The 19947-nt window shown below is 44.4% G+C and overlaps 1 protein-coding gene across 9 annotated transcripts in view; it reads left to right on the top strand.

Moving 5' to 3' along the window:
• LOC106611581 (teneurin-3) overlaps positions 1-19947 on the top strand; it is a 228084-nt gene that overhangs the window by 152555 nt on the left and 55582 nt on the right. For 8 of the 9 annotated variants that reach the window (XM_014211945.2, XM_014211944.2, XM_014211943.2 and 5 more), the window contains 4 exons: positions 573-674; positions 1022-1216; positions 4700-4900; positions 17782-17967. In XM_014211945.2, coding sequence (XP_014067420.2) covers positions 573-674; positions 1022-1216; positions 4700-4900; positions 17782-17967 — 684 coding nt within the window. The remainder of the gene's footprint in view (positions 1-572; positions 675-1021; positions 1217-4699; positions 4901-17781; positions 17968-19947) is intronic. The other variant, XM_014211947.2, reaches the window with a different exon arrangement.

Here is a 19947-nt window from a genome sequence, read left to right as displayed (position 1 = left end):
TGGAAAAATTACTTGTGTCATGCACAAAGTAGATGTCCTAACCGACTTGCCAAAACTATAGTTTGTTAACAAGAAATTTGTGGAGGCTGCTAAGTGGAGGATGGCTCCTAATAATGGCTGAAACAGAGTGGAATGGCTGGAATGGAGTGAATCAAACAAGTGAAAACCATGTTTGATACCATTTTATTCACTCCATTTTGGCCATTATTATGAGCCGTCCTCCCCTCAGCAACCTCCATTGTCGTACATGTATAACATTGACTGAGTGGAATTGTGGTATACTGTACCTGTATAAGATGGCGTAGTATGTGACAATATAGTAGTGATAGGAAATCCAATCCAATAATACATTGTGATGATATTCGATGATGTACGGAGAAAAAATGTGTGAAATGTATGAACATTTATGAAATGTATGCATTCACTACTGTAAGTCGCTCTGGATAAGAGCGTCTGCTAAATGACTAAAATGTAAATGTCAAATGTAATAAAAATGTGGTGGCTATATTTTAGAGGTATGATATCTCAGTAATGGCTGGTGTAATTCTAGAAAAAAATGTCTGTCCCAACAGAGTCAGTTATGGAGTGCTCACACAACTGTTATGGAAACGGTGAATGTGTGTCGGGCTCATGTCACTGTTTCCCAAGGTTCAGTGGACCATACTGCTCAAGAGGTATATATGTTCTCTTGTCACATTCCTAATCCATGTATTGATATCACAATCAATAAATGGCCATGATTCAAAGGACAAATATTGGCTATATTGTCAGAATTGATTACCATGTGCATGTGATATTTGTTCTTAATTTAGGGTTATGTTTAGGCTAAAGGTTAGGGCTAATGGTTCAGATAAAATCTTTGTAGAGAAAGTGTTGTACTCATGTCCATTGTAGCGTGGCCAGATAATGATAGATGTGTTGATATTATGGTTGTATCAACACTATAGCTACAAAATGGAATAATATACTTTACAAGAAATTGTCATGTACTTTTTAATAACCTTGTTACTTTCCACCACAGCTGCCTGCCCCATCCTATGCAGTGGCAATGGCCAGTACGCCAGGGGGCGCTGTCAATGTTACAGTGGATGGAAGGGCACAGAGTGTGACGTGCCCGCTACTCAGTGTGTGGACCCCCAATGTGGCGGCCATGGGATCTGCGTGACGGGTAACTGTGTGTGCAATGCCGGCCACAAGGGAAGCAACTGTCACCAAGGTACACCACAAGGATATGCAGTGTCGCCGTTTGATTTCCCAGCCGGTCAGCGACATAGACAGCTGAAACAATTGCTCTTTTCAACTTCACCAAGCAGATAATCCATTGTGTCCCCATTGATACTTTGCATGCATTAGCTCGCTCTAACCATTTAGCTACCACAGCTATGGACTGGAATTGATTCTGAATTGTCCATCCAATGTGATTGGTTCAGTGCACTCCAGTACACAAAACCTGTGAGAGTCCATTTCTCGTTTTTGTCGAAAATACCTCTTGCTTTTTCCTCCATCTTTTCTCCCCCTGTTCAATTAGTTTAAACTTCATTGATCCATAATCAGACATAGAGGTACTTAACTTGTCAGATTTACATCTGCAGCTCAGTGACCTGACGTGTAAGATGTTATTGAGTCGAGGGAGTAATTCAATATTTTTTTGCACTCATTGTGAAGTGAATTAAGAGAGAAAGGACACAAGTGCTATTGTGGAACTAACTATCTTGCCTTATATGATAAGCACCAAATTATTCTCAATGAGTCGCTGAGATCAATATAGACTACATGACCAAAAGTATGTGGACACCTGCTCGAACATGTCATTCCAAAATCATGGGCATTAATATGGAGTTGGTCCCCCCTTTGCTGCTGTAAGTGCCTCCACTCTTCTGCGAAGGCTTTCCGCTAGATGTTGGAACATTGCTGCGAGAAGAGCGTTAATGAGGACGGTCACTGATGTTGGGCGATTAGGCCTGGCTCGCAGTCAGCATTCCAATTCAAAGGTCTTCGATGGGGTTCGATGGTGTTGAGGTGCAGGACAGTAAAGTTCTTCCACACTGATCTCGGCAAACATTTCTATATGGACCTTGCTTTGTGCATGGAGGCATTGTCATGCTGAAACAGGAACTTCCCCAAACTGTTGCCACAAAGTTGGAAGCACAGAATTGTCTAGAATGTCATTGTATGCTGTTGCGTTAATATTTCCCTTCACTGGAACTCAGGGGCCTAGCCCGAACCATGAAAAACAGCCTCAGACCATTATTCCTCCACCACCAAACTGTTGGTACTATGCATTGGGGGAGGAAGCGTTCTCCTGGCATCCACCAAACCCAGATTAGTCCGTCGGAATGCCAGATGGTGAAGAGTGATTCATCACTCCAGAGAACCCGTTTCCACTGCTCCAGAGTCCAATGGCAGCAAGCTTTACACCACTCCAGCCGATGCTTGGCATTGCGCATGGTGATCTTATTCTTGTGTGTGACTACTCTGCCATGGAAACCCATTTCATGAAGCTCCCGACTAATAGTTATTGTGCTGACGTTGCTTCCAGAGGCAGTTTGCATCTCTGTAGTGAGTGTTGCAACCAAGGGCAGACGATTTTTACGTGCTTTGTGCTTCAGTGCTCAGCGGTCCCGTTCTGTGAGCTTGTGTGGCCTACCACTATGCAGCTGAGCCGTTGTTGATCCTAGACGTTTCCACGTCACATTAACAGCACCAGTGTAGCTTTAGCAGGGCAGACATTTAACGAACTGACTTGTTGGAAAGGCGGCATCCTATGGCGGTGCCACGTTGAAAGTTACTGAGCTCTTCAGTTTCTCTATGGAGATTGCATCTCTGTGTGTTTGATTTTATACACCTGGCAGCAATGGGTGTGGCTGAAATAGCTGAATCCACTAATTTGAAGGGTTGTCCACATACCTTTGTATATATGGTGTATGTGTTAGCTTGAACGTCTGCACTAGTAATAAGGTGGCTATGGAACATTTTCACATGTTTATTTCATTCAGCCTTGATTGGGGTGGCAAGTAGCTAGTGGTTAGAGCTTTGGGCCAGTAACTGAAAGGTTGCTGGATCGAATCCCAGAACTGACAAGGTAAAAATATTTTGTTCTTGCCCTGAACAAGGCATTTAACCCACTGTTCCCCGGTAGGCCGTCATTTTAATAAGAATTTGTTCTTAACCTGTTAGGGCTAGGGGGCAGTATTTACACGGCCGGATAAAAAATGTACCCGATTTAATCTGGTTATTACTACTGCCCAGAAACTAGAATATGCATATAATTATTGGCTTTGGATAGAAAACACCCTAAAGTTTCTAAAACTGTTTGAATGGTGTCTGTGAGTATAACAGAACTCATATGGCAGGCAAAAACCTGAGAGGATTCTGTACAGGAAGTACCCTCTCTGACCATTCCTTGGGCTTCTTGGCTCTGTTTATTGAAAATGTAGGATCTTTGCTGTAACGTGACACTTCCTACGGCTCCCATAGGCTCTCAGAACCCGGGAAAAAGATGAATGATGTAATTCCAGCCGCTGGCTGAAAAACTTTAGCGCCTTTGGTTAAGTGGTCTATCAGAGAACAATGAGCTGAGGCGCGTGCACGGGGCGACACCATGTTTTTAGTTTCTCTCTCTTTGTACTAAAACACAGATTCCCGGTCGGAATATTATCGCTATTTTACGAGAAAAATTGCATAAAAATTGATTTTAAGCAGCGGTTGACATGCATCGAAGTACGGTAATGGAATATTTACGCATTTTTTGTCACGAAACGCGTTGTGCGCGTCACCCTTCTTTACCCTTTCGGATAGTGTCTTGAACGCACGAACAAAACACCGCTATTTGGACATAACTATGGATTATTTTGAACCAAACCAACATTTGTTATTGAAGTAGAAGTCCTGGGAGTGCATTCTGATGAAGAACAGCAAAGGTAATACAATTTTTCTTATAGTAAATCTGACTTTGGTGAGGGCTAAACTTGTTGGGTGTCTAAATAGCTAGCCCTGTGATGCAGGGCTATCTACTTAGAATATTGCAAAATGTGCTTTCACCGAAAAACTATTTTAAAATCGGACACCGCGAGTGCATAGAGGAGTTCTGTATCTATAATTCTTTAAATAATTGTTATGTTTTTTGTGAACGTTTATCGTGAGTAATTTAGTAAAGTATGCTAGTTCTGAACGTCACATGCTAATGTAAAAAGCTGGTTTTTGATATAAATATGAACTTGATTGAACAAAACATGCATGTATTGTATAACATAATGTCCTAAGATTGTCATCTGATGAAGATCATCAAAGGTTAGTGCTGCATTTAGCTGTGATTTGGGTTTATGTGACATTGTATGCTAGCTTGAAAAATGGGTGTCTGATTATTTCTGGCTGGGTACTCTGCTGACATAATCTAATGTTTTGCTTTCGTTGTAAAGCCTTTTTGAAATCGGACAGTGTGGTTAGATTAACGTCTTGTCTTTAAGATGGTGTAAAATAGTCATATGTTTGAGAAATTGAAGTAATAGCATTTCTAAGGTATTTGAATAACGCGCCACGGGATTCCACTGGCTGTTACGTAGGTGGGACGAAATCGTCCCACTGGCCCTAGAGAAGTTAACTGACTTGCCTAGGTAAAACATTTTTTTTTTAAATCATCCCATACACAGTACTTGATCCATCTCCTTTCCTTTCTCCTGTTTTCCCCGTGTTTCCCTAGTGGACTGTCTGGACCCGACCTGCTCGGGCCACGGATCCTGCCACCACGGTGAATGCCACTGTAACCCGGGCTGGGGCGGAATGGGCTGTGCGATCCTGAGAAGCACGTGTCCTGAACAGTGCTCCAGCCACGGAACTTTCCACACCGAGACGGGAACCTGCATCTGTGAGGCTAACTGGACAGGCACCGACTGCTCTGTAGGTCAGACAACTCTCTTACTCTTCATTAGGTTTAGCTGTCTGGCTTTGTGTTTTGTATGTGTGATGTAGAGGAGGCTCCTCCATTGAGGAAAAGGATGATGGTCCTCATTAATATGAGGAATATTTTAAACAACTTATTTGTACGTACTTTACCAGTTTGAGGGCTGTGCTTTGGTTTTAGTAATCGGTTCCTTTGCTTAAAAGACCAGGTGATTCATGTTCAATGTCTTTCTCTAGAATGGGGTCATTTAGTTCAGTTTAATCGCAGTGCAGAATTAGTCCCTGCATCTGCATTTCAAAGTTGGCGTCCCTAACTGAGTACAATCAAATTAGAACCTACTGGGTTTTTAACAATCCAGAGGTAAGATTAATTAAGCAACACATTAACTTGATTGTGCGATTGAAATCCAAAGGGTTTTTGCATGAGAGGGTTTACTGTAAGTCTGAAATGATGGATGAGCCGAGAACCTGGACTGCTGGGAGGAAAAAAGAATGGGTGTTTAGAGAAACTGGAAGTTTTGTCTCAATTTATTCACTTTCAGACAACATTCAAAGTAAAGCCATTTGTTATACTGTAAAAAAGCTATAGAATATCAGGACACAGAGTCCCTCTTTCACAATGTGAAACATCTATTGCTGGTCGATGTAAAAAAATACATTGAAGGGAGCAATTTTAGCTTAAGCAGAAGTTGAAACTCTTATTTGCCCACTTGGGTAGTAATCGAGGTTTCTCTCTTAATTATCTCAGCAATTCAACTTCAATTAAATTAACTTTAATTAACAAGCGGTGTGGCATAGATCGACCACCGACTCCGACATCACGCCAGAGCCAGGGGCGTGCTAAAAGCAGATAAACACATTTGCGCTAATGAAAAATAGATTATATGGATTCTTTGGGGGGGGGGGGGGGCTTTGTAATCGAACGCTCCCCCTCCAGAGGCATGGTTAATATTCTGAAGTGTCGTCTAAGCATTAATTAGAGACCCTCCAAGGTCTCTCAATCGAAGAAAACTCCATTCAGAGGGAGATTAAACTAATATCTTAAAAAAGTGCAAATGAGAGTGGGAGAGATGGTTTCGCTTGTAAGCGAACAACAGTAAATCATTTAAATGTTGTACAGTGCCTTCCGACACCAAATATTTTAATGTCCATTTATAAAACATTAATGTAACATGTAACAACTAATAGCGGTAAGTCTTTTCGGGTAAGTCTCTAAGAACTTTGCACACCTGGATTGTGCAATATTTGGCCATTATTCTTTTTTAAATTCTTCAAGCTCTGTCAAGTTGGTTGCTGATCATTGCTAGAAAGCCATTTTCAAGTCTTGCCATAGTTTCATGTTGATTTAAGTAAAAACTGTAACTAGACCACTCAGGAACATTCAATGTCATCTTGGTAAGCAACTTCAGTGTATATTTGGCCATGTCTTTTAGGTTATTTTCCTGCTGAAAGGTGAATTTGACTCCCAGTGTCTGTTGGAAAGAAGACTGAACTAGGTTTTCCTATAGAATTTTGACAGTGCTTAGGTGTACTCCGTTTCTTTTTATCCCCCAAAAAACTCCCTAGTTCTCGCCGATGAAAAGCAATCCCATAACATAATGCAGCCACTACCATGCTTGAAAATATGAAGAGTGGTACTCAATGATGTGCTGTGTTGGATTTTTCACAAACATAACGCTTGATTTCTTTGCCACATTTTTTGCAGTATTACTTTAATGCCTTGTTGCAAACACGATGCATTTTTCAATATTTTTTATTCTGTAGAGGCTTCCTTCTTTATCCTGTTGGGGATACCCCTTCCCGTTCGGATCCCGTTAACGGGATTGCTTGACAAGATACAATGCGCGAAATTCAAAACAGAATAAATCGAATAATTTAAATTTCTCAAACAATCAACTATCTTACACCCTTTGAAAGATAAACATCTCCTTAATCTAACCACGTTGTCCAATTTCAAAAAGGCTTTACGGCGAAAGCGTAAAGTTAGATTATGTTAGGCCAGTACATTGAAAATAGCTGTGTGTAATGTTTTGTCAATGCAAAGACAGGCGTCACCAAAAGCAGAAAACCAGCTAAAATGATTATGTTAGACAATACATGCATTTTTTGTTCTATCAAGTTCATATTTATATCCAAAAACAGCATTTTACAGTGGCAGTGAAATTCAGAAAATATTTTCCCTCAAATGCTGCTGGTGAATCAGCGCTACAATTTACAAAATTACTATTTGAAAACATTGGTAAATTATAATATTGTCATTCAAAGAATTATAGATTAACATCTCGTGAATGCAACCGCATTGCCAGATTTCAAATTAACTTTACTGGGAAATCACACTTTGCAATAAACGAGGTGCTATGCTCAGAAAAATAGGCTAGGCGATACAGGTTAGCGCCATCTTGGAACCATCTAAAATCAAATATACTATTGTAAATATTCCCTTACCTTTGATTATCTTCATCAGAAGGCACTTCCAGGAATCCCAGGTCCACAACAAATTTTGTTTTGTTAGAAAAAGTTAATAATTTATGTCCCAATAGCTCCTTCTTGTTAGCGTGTTCTGTAGGCTACTCAAAATGTACCGAAGCCCGCGGGACTTGTCGCCACGAAAGAGCAAAAAATATATAATTACGTTCGTTCAAACATGTCAAACGTTGTATAGCATAAGTCTTTAGGGCCCTTTTCAATCAGAACTTCAATAATATTCAAGGCGGACGATTGCATTGTCTTATAAAACGTTTCGGAAAGAAAGGGTCACCACACGCATGCGCATCATAGTAGACATGGCCATCCGCCTGTGACCTAGTTTACAGCCTTCTCGTTCGGTCAGTTTTTACAGGAGAACACTCAAACCACTTTGTAAAGACTGTTGACATCTAGTGGAAGCCTTGGGAAGTGAAACATGAATCCTAACTCACTGTGTGTTTCAATGGCAAAGGTTTACCTGTTAGGATTTGTCTCAGGGTTTTGACTGCCATATGAGTTCTGTTATACTCACAGACACCATTCAAACAGTTTTAGAAACGTTATAGTGTTTTCTATCCAAATCTACTATTTATATGCATATTCTCGTTTCTGGGAAAGAGTAGTAAACAGTTTAAATCTGGTACGTTTTTTATCCGGCCGTGCAAATACTGCCCCCTATCCCCAACAGGTTTTAAACTCTGTCTTGTAGGTTAGTATTGTGGAATAACTACAATGTTGTTGATCCATACCCAAAAAATATATATCACAATCATTAAACTCTGTTACTGTTTTAAAATCGCAATTGGCCTCATGGTCAAATCACTGAACAGTTTCCTTCCTCTCCGTCAACTGAATTAGGAAGGGCGCCTCTATCTTTGTAGTGACTGGGTATAATGATACACCATCCAAAGCCTAATTAATAACTTCACCATGCTCAAAGGCATATTCAGCCTCTGCTTTTGTTTATTTTTACACATCTACCAGTAGGTGCCCTTCTTTGCGAGGCATTCAAATACCTCCATGATCTTTTTGGTTGAATCTGTGCTTGAAATTCACTATGCGATTGAGGAACCTTAAAAGTAATTGTATGTGTGGGGTACAGAGATTGGGTAGTCATTCAACAATTATGGTAACCACTATTATTGAACACAGAATGGGTCTATGCAACTTATTTTGTGATTTGTTATGCACATTTTTACTCCTGAACTTATTTAGGTTTGCCATAGCAAAGGGGTTGAATACATACACTGAGATTAATGCATTTTGAATTCAAGCTGTAACACACCAAAAAAATGGAAAAAGTAAAGGGGTGTGAATACTTTCTAAAGGCACTGTATCCTTGACATGTTAACCCTCAGTATATTCACAAGGGTGGTTGTTGGAATAGATTTATTGTGTCGATATCTCCCTAGATTTACTCACAAATTATTTATTTAAAGTCACAAACTTTCACCTGCAGCCTACTTAGAGTAACTTTTTATAAACCTGACAAAGTCTGTTCTTGCCATCTGAACGGATGCTGTGGTGACATTTGAAAGTGTTCTGGAGCCTCTGAAGGCAATACTGGGTCAGTTCCTGTAAATAAACCATTCCTTTCATTATTTCATGTGGTTTTCCCTCAAGAATAGAATAGAGTTTTTAGTGTGGATTATGGCATGCCAGTGGCTGGAGCACTCACCTTGGGTCTCCTACTACCTGTGAATTCAGTAATTAGAGTTTCTCACCCACATCAACCCTGCCGTCTGACTACATAGAGCCATCTGTTTTAGTAGTTGGTCTTATTCTATTGGGAGTCCCTATGGGACTACCAATCACGGCCGGATGTGATGCAGCCTGGATAACATGAAAGCCTTGTTTAGTCTGCTCTGCCAGTTAAATAAAGGAAAATGAAGCAACAACAGACAAAACACATTTGATATTTTTTGGAGTAGGGGGGCTTAGGGAAATGTGTTGTTCACATCTGAACAGCAAAGCGCAGGCTTTGCGCTTCTTTATTCTATCAATATGTAAAGATTAGTTACACAGCTGAATCGTAAAACACTGACTGCAGAAATGGAACCACAAAGAAGGGATTATTCACAATGGGCCCGATTCAGACTGTACATATTTCCTACACACACCTTTCCTACACACCCAGTAGTTGGTATTCAGACTTACCTTATGCAGGAATGGGCTTTGCAGGCATGGTTCCCTTGTGTGCTAAAAACCCTCCCACTTGCTGGCCAACAGATTTTCTCATGGTATTTTCATTCAATAGGGTTTTCAGTATATGTATCTAAAGCATCCCTTCAAATTAGGTGTACCTCTTTAATTAGAATTTTCTGAACGGACTCAATAGAATATTTGGAGAGAACGGTTCAGAATATTAGTGTTAAATTAAATAAAGCCATGTAAATACACACATTCATCTCCTTTTCAGCTCGAACTGGTAGATTTAAAAAATACTCCGGTATTGTATATAATTTAGGGTTAGGAAAGTATTTATGAAATAATAAAAATAAAAAAAGTTTGGGAAGCCTTTATGCAGGAAATAAATTGGTAAATAAAAAATACAGTAGTTTAATTCATCCTGAAAGATGCCATATTCAATCATTCAATCCATTAAATATTGGAAGGTCAGAAAAGTGTATAATTGGGCTTGAATAGTATCCCTATAAATCTACACTAATAATCCTCACTAATCATGGAAGTGTGATGACTGTAACGGCCGTCGAAGGGAGTAGACCAAGGCGCAGCGTGTTGAGTGCTCATCATGTATTTATTGTACTGGGAACACAAACAAAGAAACAAAAACGACAGCCAAACAGTTCTGCCAGGTAAGCAACACTAAACAGAAATTAACCAACCACAAAACCCAGAGGAAAACAGGCTGCCTAAGTATGGCTCCCAATCAGAGACAACGATATACAGCTGTCCCTGATTGAGAACCATACCCGGCCAAAACAAAGAAATACAAAACATAGAAAAAAGGACATAGAATGCCCACCCTAGTCACACCCTGGCCTAACCAAAATAGAGAACAAAACCCTCTCTATGGCCAGGGCGTGACAATGACAATGGTCTAGTCGTTGTGAACTGTGTTCCAGACTCCAGGTTTAAACTGCTACGTATGGTCTGCATTCCATAATGATCCCAAATTATTGCACAATTTATAATACCTTTGTCACAACTTCCGCCGAAGTCGGGTCTTCTCCTTGTTCGGGCGGCGCTCGGCGTTGCCGGTCTTCTAGCCGTCATCGATCCACTTTTCATTTTCCATTTGTTTTGTCTTGTTTTCCTCACACCTGGTTTCAACCCCCTCAATCACTTGCTGTGTATTTAACCCTATGTTCCCCCAATGTCTTTGTGTGGGATTGTTTATTGTTTCATGTATGCGCACGTTAGGCTGGTTACGCTGGGTTATGTCAACCCGTATTGTATTTCGTGTTCGTTGTGCCGTGTGTTTTTGGTTCGCCTAAATGAAGGCTCCGTTTGCTACCCAATATCTGCTCTCCTGCGCCTGACTCCCTTACAGCAATTTACGCATACCTAACAGAATCCCACACCACTACATGGAGTCAGCAGGAGCAGGTACCTATGGGAGCGTTGTCGAGGAGCGCGTCAAGGAGCACACGGCATTGATTCACCATCTCGTCGCCGCCATGGACCACGTCGTCCAGACGATGGACCGCTGGGAGAGACAGGGAGTTCCTCCAGCACCTCCACCAGCCCAACAGGGGTTCCCACTACCTGTCCCTCCTGTACCCGGTCCCAGTGGGATGCGTCTCGCCCTTCCCGGGGAGTATGATTGGACGGCGGCAAGGTGCCAGGGTTTCCTGCTACAGCTGGACCTATACCTGGGCACCGTTTACCCGGCTCCCTCGGGAAGGGAGAGGGTGTCCGCCCTCATCTCGTGCCTCTCAGCTCTGGAGTGGGCCAATGCCGTGTGGGGAGAAGGAGATGCGGCGTTGGAGGACTTCACGGAGTTCACGGGCAGTCTTCGACCACCCGCCCGAGGGTAGAGCGGCGGTTGGTCATCTGTTCCACCTGAGGCAGGGGACGAGGAGCGCCCAGGAGTTCGCCCTGGGCGAAGCGGGATGGAACGGAGCGGGATGGAACGACAGGGCCCTTATTGACCACTACCGTTGCAGCCTGCGAGAGGATGTCCGTCGGGAGTTGGCCTGCAGGGATACCACTCTTACCTTCGACCAGCTGGTGGACATGTCCATTCGGTTGGATAACCTGCTGGTCACCCATGGACGTCCAGAGAGGGCTCTGTCGATTCCCTCTCCCAGCACCACCGCTCTGGTGCCTATGGAGCTGGGAGGTGCTGCGCTCAGGGAGGACGGAGGAGGGGCTTTCACGTGTACCATCTGTGGCCGCAGAGGTCACACTGCTGGTCGGTGCCATGTTGGTTCCTCTAGGGGTCGAGGCAGCAGGCAGAGTACTCTGGCGTCGCCCCAGGTGAGCATTCACCACTCTCATCCAGAGGCCTCTGTTGTACACCTGTTTTTGCATGTTTATTTTACTGAGTTTTCCCCGCATTCCCAGCATAAGGTGCTCGTCGATTCAGGCGCGGCTGGGAATTTTATCGACAGAGCATTCGCCCAGAGGTTAGGGATCCCTATTATTCCAGTGGCTAGGCCTTTCCCAGTTCACGCTCTGGATAGTCGACCATTAGGGTCCGGGTTAATTAGGGAGGCTACCATTCCCCTGGGCATGGTGACGCAGGGGGGTCACGAGGAGAGAATCAGTCTCTTCCTCATTGACTCTCCTGCATTTCCTGTGGTACAAAGCCATCCATGGTTAGCTCGTCATGACCCCACCATTTCATGGCAACAGAGGGCTCTCACGGGGTGGTCGCGAGAGTGCTCAGGGAGATGTGTAGGGGTTTCTGTTGGTGCTACTACGGTGGAAAGTTCAGACCAGGTCTCCACTGTGCGCATTCCCCCCGAATCTGCCGATTTGGCTCTCGCCTTCTCCAAAAAGAAGGCGACTCAATTACCACCCTATCGATGGGGGGATTGTGCGATAAATCTCCTAGTAGACGCAGCACTTCCCAGGAGTCATGTGTATCCCCTGTCACAGGCGGAGACGGTGGCTATGGAAACATATGTCTCTGAATCCCTGCGTCAGGGGCACATTCGGTCCTCCACTTCACCACCTCCTCGAGTTTATTTTTTGTGAAGAAGAAGGAGGGAGGACTGCGCCCGTGTATTGACTATTGAGGTCTCAACCAGATCACGGTGAGGTACAGTTACCCGCTGCCGCTCATCGCCACAGCGATTGAGTCAATGCAAGGGGCGCGCTTCTTCACCAAATTGAATCTCAGGAGCGCTTACAACCTGGTGCGTATCCGGGAGGGAGACGAGTGGAAGACGCCGTTCAGTACCACCTCAGGGCATTATGAGTACCTCGTCATGCTGTACGGGTTGATGAATGCTCCATCAGTATTCCAAGCCTTTGTTGACGAGATTTTCAGGGACCTGCATGGGCAGGATGTAGTGGTGTTTAACCTCTCTTGGGGAGGTGGTACGCTAACATACGACTATTTTACACCATTTTGAAGATGCACGTCTCCTTAATGTAACAACATTGTCCGATTTCAAAAAGGCTTTACGGCGAAAGCATAAAGTTAGATTATGTTAGGACAGTTCCAACACAAGAAAAACCACACAGCCATTTTGCTAGCAAGGACAGGCGTCACAAAAATCAGCTAAAATGATGCACTAACCTTTGACGATCTTCACCAGATGACACTCCTAGGACATCATGTTACACAATACATGCATTTTTTGTTCGATCAAGTTGATATTTATATCCAAAAACAGCCTTTTACATTGGCGCGTGATGTTCAGAAAATATTTTGCCTCCAATACTGCCAGTGAATTAGCACTACAATTTACAAAAATACTCATCATAAACGTTGATAAAATATTAATCTGTTATTCAAAGAATTATAGATGAACATCTCCTTTATGCAACCGCTGTGACAGATTTCAAAAAAGCTTCACGGGGAAAGCACACTTTGCAATAATCTGAGTACTGCGCTCAGAAAAAGACATCAAGCAATACAGATACCCGCCATTTTGGAGTCATCTAAAATCATAAATAGCATTAGAAATATTAACTTACCTCTGATGATCTTCATCAGAATGCACTTACAGGCATCCCAGGTCCACAATAAATGTTGTTTTGTTCGATAAAGTCCATAATTTATGTCCAAATAGCTCCTTGTTGTTTGCGCGTTCAGTAAGCTACTCCAAGTGTAGGAAGCGCGGCCAAAAGGTCACGACGAAAAGTCAAAAAAAGTTATATTTACGTTCGTTCAAACATGTCAAACGTTGTATAGCATCAATCTTTAGGGCCTTTTTAACTTAGAACTTCAATAATATTCCAACCGGACAATTCCAATGTCTTGAAAAACGTTTTGGAACACAGCTACCCCTCACGTGAATGCGCGCCAATGAACTCATGTGCTATCCTGAGTCAACAAATTCCAACTTCCTTTGTTGGCTCTCTGTTCACCATAGACGCCTCAAACAGCTTTCTAAAGACTGTTGACATCTAGTGGAAGCCTTAGGAAGTGCAAAATGAACCCTAAGTCACTGTGTGTTAGATAGGCAATCATTTGAAAAAACTACAGCCTTAGATCCTCCACTTCCGGGTTGGATTTTTACTCAGGTTTTTGCCTGCCATATGAGTTCTGTTATACTCACAGACATCATTCAAACAGTTTTAGAAACTTCACAGTGTTTTCTATCCAAATCTACTAATAATATGCATATTCTAGTTCCTGGGCCCGAGTAGTAGGACATTTAATTTGGGTACGTTTTTCGTCCGGCCGTGAAAATACTGCCCCCTACCCAAGAGAGGATATTGATGACATTCTGATATACTCCGCTTCACGTGCCGAGCATGTGTCCCTGGTGCGCAGGGTGCTTGGTCGACTGTTGGAGCATGACCTGTACGTCAAGGCTGAGATGTGCTTGTTCTTTCAGCAGTCCATCTCCTTCCTAGGGTACCGCATTTCCACCTCGGGGGTGGAGATGGAGAGTGACCGCATTTCAGCCGTGCGTAATTGGCCGACTCCCACCACGGTAAAGGAAGTGCAGTGGTTCCTAGGTTTTTCCAATTACTAACGGAGGTTTATCCGGGGTTTTGGTCAGGTAGCGGATCCCATTACCTCACTGCTGAAGGGCGGCCCGGTACGTTTGCAGTGGTCAGCTGAGGCGGACAGGGCTTTTGGTCACCTGAGGGCTCTGTTTACCTCGGCTCCCGTGCTGGCCCATCGGATCCCTCTTTGGCGTTCATAGTGGAGGTGGATGCGTCCGAGGCTGGGATAGGAGCCATGCTCTCTCAGCGCTCGAGTACGCCAACGAAGCTCCGCCCCTGTGCCTTCTTCTCGAAGAGGCTCAGCCCGACGGAGCAAAACTATGACGTGGTGGACCAGGAGCTGTTGGCTGTCGTCAAGGCTCTGAAGGCGTGGAGACATTGGCTTGAGGGGGCTAAACAACCTTTTCTCATCTGGACTGACCACTGCAATCTGGAGTACATCCGGGCAGCGAGGAGACTGAACCCTCGCCAGGCAAGGTGGGCCATGTTTTTCACCAGTTTTGTTTTTTCCCTGCCCTACACACCAGGTTCCCAGAACCTTAAGCCAGACGCTCTGCCCCGACTGTATGACACAGAGGAGCAGCCCATGGATCCCACTCCAATACTCCCGGCCTCCTGCCTGGTGGTGCCAGTAGTGTGGGAGCTGGACGCGGACATTGAGCAGGCGTTACGTGCAGAGCCCGCTCCTCTCCAGTGTCCCGCTGGCCATCTGTACGTTCCATCTGTTGTCCGTGGCTGGTTGATCTATTGGGCCCACAAGTCACCCTCCTCTGGTCATCCTGGGATCGGTCGGACGGTGGGCTGTTTGGCTGGGAAGTACTGGTGGCCTACTTTGGCCAAGGACATGAGGGTTTATGTTTCCTCCTGCTCGGTGTGCGCACAGTGTAAGGCTCCTAGGCACCTGCCCAGAGGGAAGCTACACCCCTTACCCGTTCCACAGCGGCCTTGGTCGCACCTGTCGGTGGATTTTCTGACCGTACTCCCCCCCTCACAGTGAAACACCACGATCCTGGTCGTTGTGGATCGGTTCTCTAAGTCCTGCTGTCTCCTCCCTCTGCCCGGTCTCCCTATGGCCCTACAGACTGTGGAGGCCTTGTTTACGCACGTCTTCCGGCACTATGGGGTGCCTGAGGATATAGTGCCTGATCGAGGTCCCCAGTTCACTTCGAGGGTTTGGAAGGCGTTCATGGAACATCTGGGGGTCTCGATCAGACTTACCTCGGGGTTTCATCCCGAGGGTAATGGGCAGGTGGAGAGTGAACCAGGATGTAGGCAGGTTTCTGCAGTCGTGGGAATGGGCAGCGTTCGTGCCCTGTGCCGAGATGGCTCAGAACTCGCTCCGCCACTCCTCCACTAACCTCTCCCCCTTCCAGTGCGTACCGGGATACCAGCCGGTTCTGACGTCTGGCATCAGAGTCAGACCGAGGCTCCTGCGGTGGACGACTGGTTCAGGCACGCGGAGGAGACATGGGACGCCGCCATGTTTACCTCCAGCGGTCCGTGCTGCGCCAGAAAACCAGCGCAGACCGTCACCGCAGTGAGGCGGACCAGGTCTGGCTCTCAACCCGAAACCTACCCCTCCGCCTGCCCTGCAGGAAGCTGGGCCCGCGGTTTGTGGGGCCATTCAAAATACTGAGGAGAGTGAACGAGGTTTGTTATCGGTTTCAGCTTCTCCCCCGATTACCGTATGAACCTCTCATTCCATGTGTCTCTCCTCAGGCCGGTGGTGGTTGGCCCGCTCCAGGAGTCTGAGGTGCGGGAGGTTCCTCCGCCCCCACATCGAGGGGGCCCCGGCGTACTCCGTTCGCTCTATACTGGATTCGAGGCGTTGGGCGAGGGGCCTTCAGTACCTCGTGGAGTGGGAGGGGTATGGTCCGGAGGAGAGGTGCTGGGTTCCGGTGGAGGACGTGTTGGACCCTTCAATGCTGCGGGAGTTCCACCATCTTCGTCCGGATCGCCCTGCGCCTTGCCCTCCGGGTCGTCCCTGAGGCCGGCGTCGGCGCGCTGCTGGAGCCGCGCGTCAAGGGGGGGTGTACTGTCACGACTTCCGCCGAAGCCGGGTCCTCTCCTTGTTCGGGCGGCGCTCGGCGTCGCCGGCCTTCTAGCCATCATCGATCCACTTTTCATTTTCCATTTGTTTTGTCTTGTTTTCCTCACACCTGGTTTCAATCCCCTCAATCACTTGCTGTGTATTTAACCCTCTGTTCCCCCCCCATGTCTTTGTGTGGGATTGTTTATTGTTTCATGTATGTGCACGTTAGGCTGGTTATGCTGGGTTATGTCAACCCGTATTGTATTTTGTGTTTGTTGTGCCGTGTGTTTTTGGTTCGCCTAAATAAAGGCTCTGTTTGCTACCCAATATCTGCTCTCCTGCGCCTGACTCCCTTACAGCCATTAACGCATACCTAACAACCTTAGCCTAATATGACTCACTATTGCTAGCGATCTTCAGAACAACCACACGAATGTGACAGAGGAAAGAAAGGTAAACTAACGATATAATGGAATGATGCAAAATGTATGGAAACTAACACTAAAGTGACGTTATAAATGTGTGTGGGTATAACTGACAGTGGCTACCGATAGTGGCTAATGTTTATCACAATACAAATACAAATTGAAAAAAGTACAGTGAAAAGTGTCGGGATATAATTAAAACATTATAGAAATCATAAATCAACTCGGTAGGTTTAGTGCTATACTGTTGCACATTGCTGCAGAAGCCTATAGCTTGGTTCTCCAAATTCCATCCCTGCAACTTATAAGGCCGGTGTTTCATGAACTTAACTGTGGAAAAGGTGATATGTTGATATGCTTCAGTTTGCTGCCATATGACTGGTTTTCACATTTGTCATAAGGTACAGTAGATATAAAACAATTTATTTACAATCCCCTTATTCAAACAGCTTACTCATTTACCTAGCTCTTATCAATTTGTAAAAAAAAAGAAAGAAGAAAAAGAAAGTAGATGTTGTTCCATTTGGAACCGACAGGCTCCTCGACCTTATTCATCGCGCGTAAAGAAAGAATTAAGTAAAGGTCAGAATATGGTGTATCTGTAGAATTTATTTGATCTCCACCCCCAAAAGAATAGGAAGGGGAATAGCATGCTATTCTCATACTTAAGTTTAAAGTCAGAATACGCGTAGAGAGAAAAGAGCATAAAAAGGAATTACGTTCAATTTACGCGTGCCTAACTCAGGTCGAAAGTCCCCCCTATGTCCATATATGTACTATAGGTGTAAATTACTGTACATAACTATAGAACCAGTCTGTCCAGTGTATGATGGACGACTCTATTTTTGGTTGCGTGTGTGTCAGAGGTGTGCACGGTGGACTGCGGCCCCCACGGAGCATGTGTCAGTGGAACGTGTCATTGTGAGGAAGGATCGGCAGGCTCAGAGTGCGACCAGAGGGACTGTCACCCACGGTGTACAGATCATGGCGTCTGCCGAGAAGGCAAATGTGACTGTCACCAGGGCTGGACAGGAGAGCACTGCGCTATTGGTAAGTCGTACTGACATGTAAAGCCATTCATAACTGGTAAATTACCCAATGCAGATTAGCAGTTATCCTCCACCCACACTCAGTAGAGAACCAGTATAAAGAGGCAATAATGTAACGATTAAATATCCACCGATGCTCCTGAATATGCCCAAGAGTTTCTTTCAAAAGTATCTTGAATGCAGTCATCAAAGTTGATGAGCTTGGTGGGACTTTAGCTCCCCTCATTCCAATTTTGCATTATGTAATAAAGAAGTATAAAGTCCGCATTTTCTAAAGCTATATTTATTGCATAACATACAGGTTTGACTAAGTCCTCAAAATACATTTACCACTTGAATAGTATCGTACAGAGATGGGGTCAATTCCTCTGCTGAATTGAGTATGGAATTTCCCCATTGAACTTCAATTTGATTCATGAATTGCCAGGAGACTTAGATGAAACTGACCCTATCCCCGGTACCCCTAACCCTCTTTCCCATTCCATTTCACTCTCATTATCCTTGACACCTGACATCCCCATTTTTCTCTTTCCCAATGGCAATGGATTTGGAATGCTATTCGATCTACATATCGAATCCTACCTCTTATACTACCACTTCACTAAGGGCAGGTATTAAGGGAAATGAGGGCCAGCCAGGACTATGGTCTTATTCAGCTTCGTCTCAATGGAATAGCCCGTCTTCCAGATGACAGCTTCGCTGTGCATTAATTGAGATAATGAGCACTGTGAGGTTGCTTCCCCTTGACCTGTGACCTCAACTTCCTGGACACACTGCTCCTGTCAAAAAGGCGACAGTTAAACTGTTGACGTGGCGCATCATGTACCGTTCCACCCTGTGTCACCCAAACCCACTCGGTAACATCATCCTCTCGTTGAAACAAAGACCCCGGCTCTTCAAACTCTTGAACCCTAATTACATATGAACAAGACTTTCATCAGCAGTTATCCCATCCAGAGAATGAAGCTGACTGGCGGTTAGAAACAAGGAGAGAGAGATGAGATTGGGTCGGGGTGATTGGAGGGGTCGCATTCCTGATGTTATTAATCTCTGCCTCCTCAATGAGAACTAAGATCCCATCCCTTTCAACATCTTCCTGTTTAAGACCCCCATCAGGAAACCAATTCCTAGTCGTAGATGCACCTGGGATGAATAGGCAGGCATTCTTGCCGTGAACTAGGAGCTTATTCCTTTTTTTCCAAGGCTTTCTGAATGACTTCCATTCGCACAAAGCACCTTTAATCACATTACATGGCGAGACCCTGACGAAGGGGCTGGAATAGACCGCTTCCCTGGACGAGCTATTGTCAGACACATTGCGATCCTGTTTTTATCTGGGAGGCTTCGGCACCGCTCTTGCTTTACTTTCCATTCGTTTTCTTTCTTCTGATGTTTACTACCAACGTGTTTCTTTTCATTCAAGTGTTCCTGGGAATTCACTGACATGCTTTGTTTGTTCCAATGATGAAGTGGTCGAAATGCTCATATACATTATGTGTACTGGCAGGACAATAAGGCACATGACACTTGAATGGCCAATACACTGATAGTTGTAATGTATAGCTGATGTACCAAGCGTATGAATGTGTACTGGGATGACAATAAGCTGAAGTACTTCTGGATGTGTACTTGAAGGACAATAAGCTACATGTCTCTTGAATGGTAAAGATGTGGTTAAATTTAGCTGGATAGATGGTGTAACAGAGTGCAAAAGTTCACACTAGAATTGCTATTCAGACAACACTAAAAACCAAGGCACTGTATTCAGTTTACGACATACTGTTCCACTCAAAATGCATACCAATGGGCAAAGTATTTTTCTTCCTATTTTGTCTGATCAGATAAAACATTTTTAAGGATAAAGTGACTGGTTCTATCCATGGTCTAAAATAATTGTATGGCAGTAAACAGCTGTACCTATACAATTATAAACTAGGTTTTTTAGATGTTCTATGTGAATGTACGGTACATTGTTATTTAC

This window comes from Salmo salar, chromosome ssa09 (assembly GCF_905237065.1).
Source record: "Salmo salar chromosome ssa09, Ssal_v3.1, whole genome shotgun sequence".
NCBI lineage: Eukaryota > Metazoa > Chordata > Actinopteri > Salmoniformes > Salmonidae > Salmo > Salmo salar.
The sequence above is the reverse complement of the archived record's forward strand: the minus strand, read 5'-3'. Positions and strand labels throughout refer to the sequence as shown.